This window comes from Egretta garzetta, unplaced genomic scaffold (genome assembly GCF_000687185.1).
Source record: "Egretta garzetta isolate BGI_Z169 unplaced genomic scaffold, ASM68718v1 scaffold598, whole genome shotgun sequence".
NCBI classification, from domain to species: Eukaryota; Metazoa; Chordata; class Aves; order Pelecaniformes; family Ardeidae; genus Egretta; species Egretta garzetta.
The window spans coordinates 2,733,237-2,733,758 of NW_009260621.1; the positions used below are offsets into that span (position 1 = coordinate 2,733,237).

The following is a 522-nucleotide window of genomic DNA, read 5'->3' on the forward strand; positions in this document are numbered from 1 at the left end:
GGCACCTTTCCTGGCCAGCCCACTGGCGACGTTGTACTTGTCCCCATTTGGCCACTGCCATTCCAGGCTCTGTGCAGGGAGAAGGGGTCACAGGCATGGTCCTGCTGACCCCCGGACCCTGCCACCCCCTGCCGCCCCCCGGTCTCACCTCATGCCCATAGCGGAGGCCGAGCCAGACGGACTGCACACGCTGGTAGTAGGAGATGACCCTCTGCAGGGTGGCTGCTTCCTGGGGCTCCTCTACCCAAGCCAGGTGGGCACCAGCGTGGCTGGCCTGGCACTGGCTCTGCGGGGACAGCCGTCAGTGCCGGGGCATCCCCAGGAGGCAGGGGGTCCTCGACCTTGTGCGTAATCCATTGGGCTTACCTCGGCCTCGTCCCAGCTCCGGAGCTGACGGAAGTACTTGAAGCAGTTGAGCTTATAGTAGGACCAGCCCCTGGGGCAGTAGTTTATGTACCGGGTGCCTGTGGAGGGAGAGCCGCGGGGAGGGGTAGGGGACAGCCGGCATTGCCAGTTGGGGCG

At 65.5% G+C, this 522-nt stretch overlaps 1 protein-coding gene across 1 annotated transcript in view; it reads right to left on the bottom strand.

Moving 5' to 3' along the window:
- The window catches only part of LOC118452938 (regenerating islet-derived protein 4-like), a 2,241-nt gene that overhangs the window by 297 nt on the left and 1,422 nt on the right, over window positions 1-522 (bottom strand). Inside the window, exons 2-4 of the mRNA XM_035900761.1 lie at window positions 367-464; window positions 149-286; window positions 6-69 (exon numbers count right to left, since the gene is read on the bottom strand). Coding sequence (XP_035756654.1) covers window positions 6-69; window positions 149-286; window positions 367-464 — 300 coding nt within the window. The remainder of the gene's footprint in view (window positions 1-5; window positions 70-148; window positions 287-366; window positions 465-522) is intronic.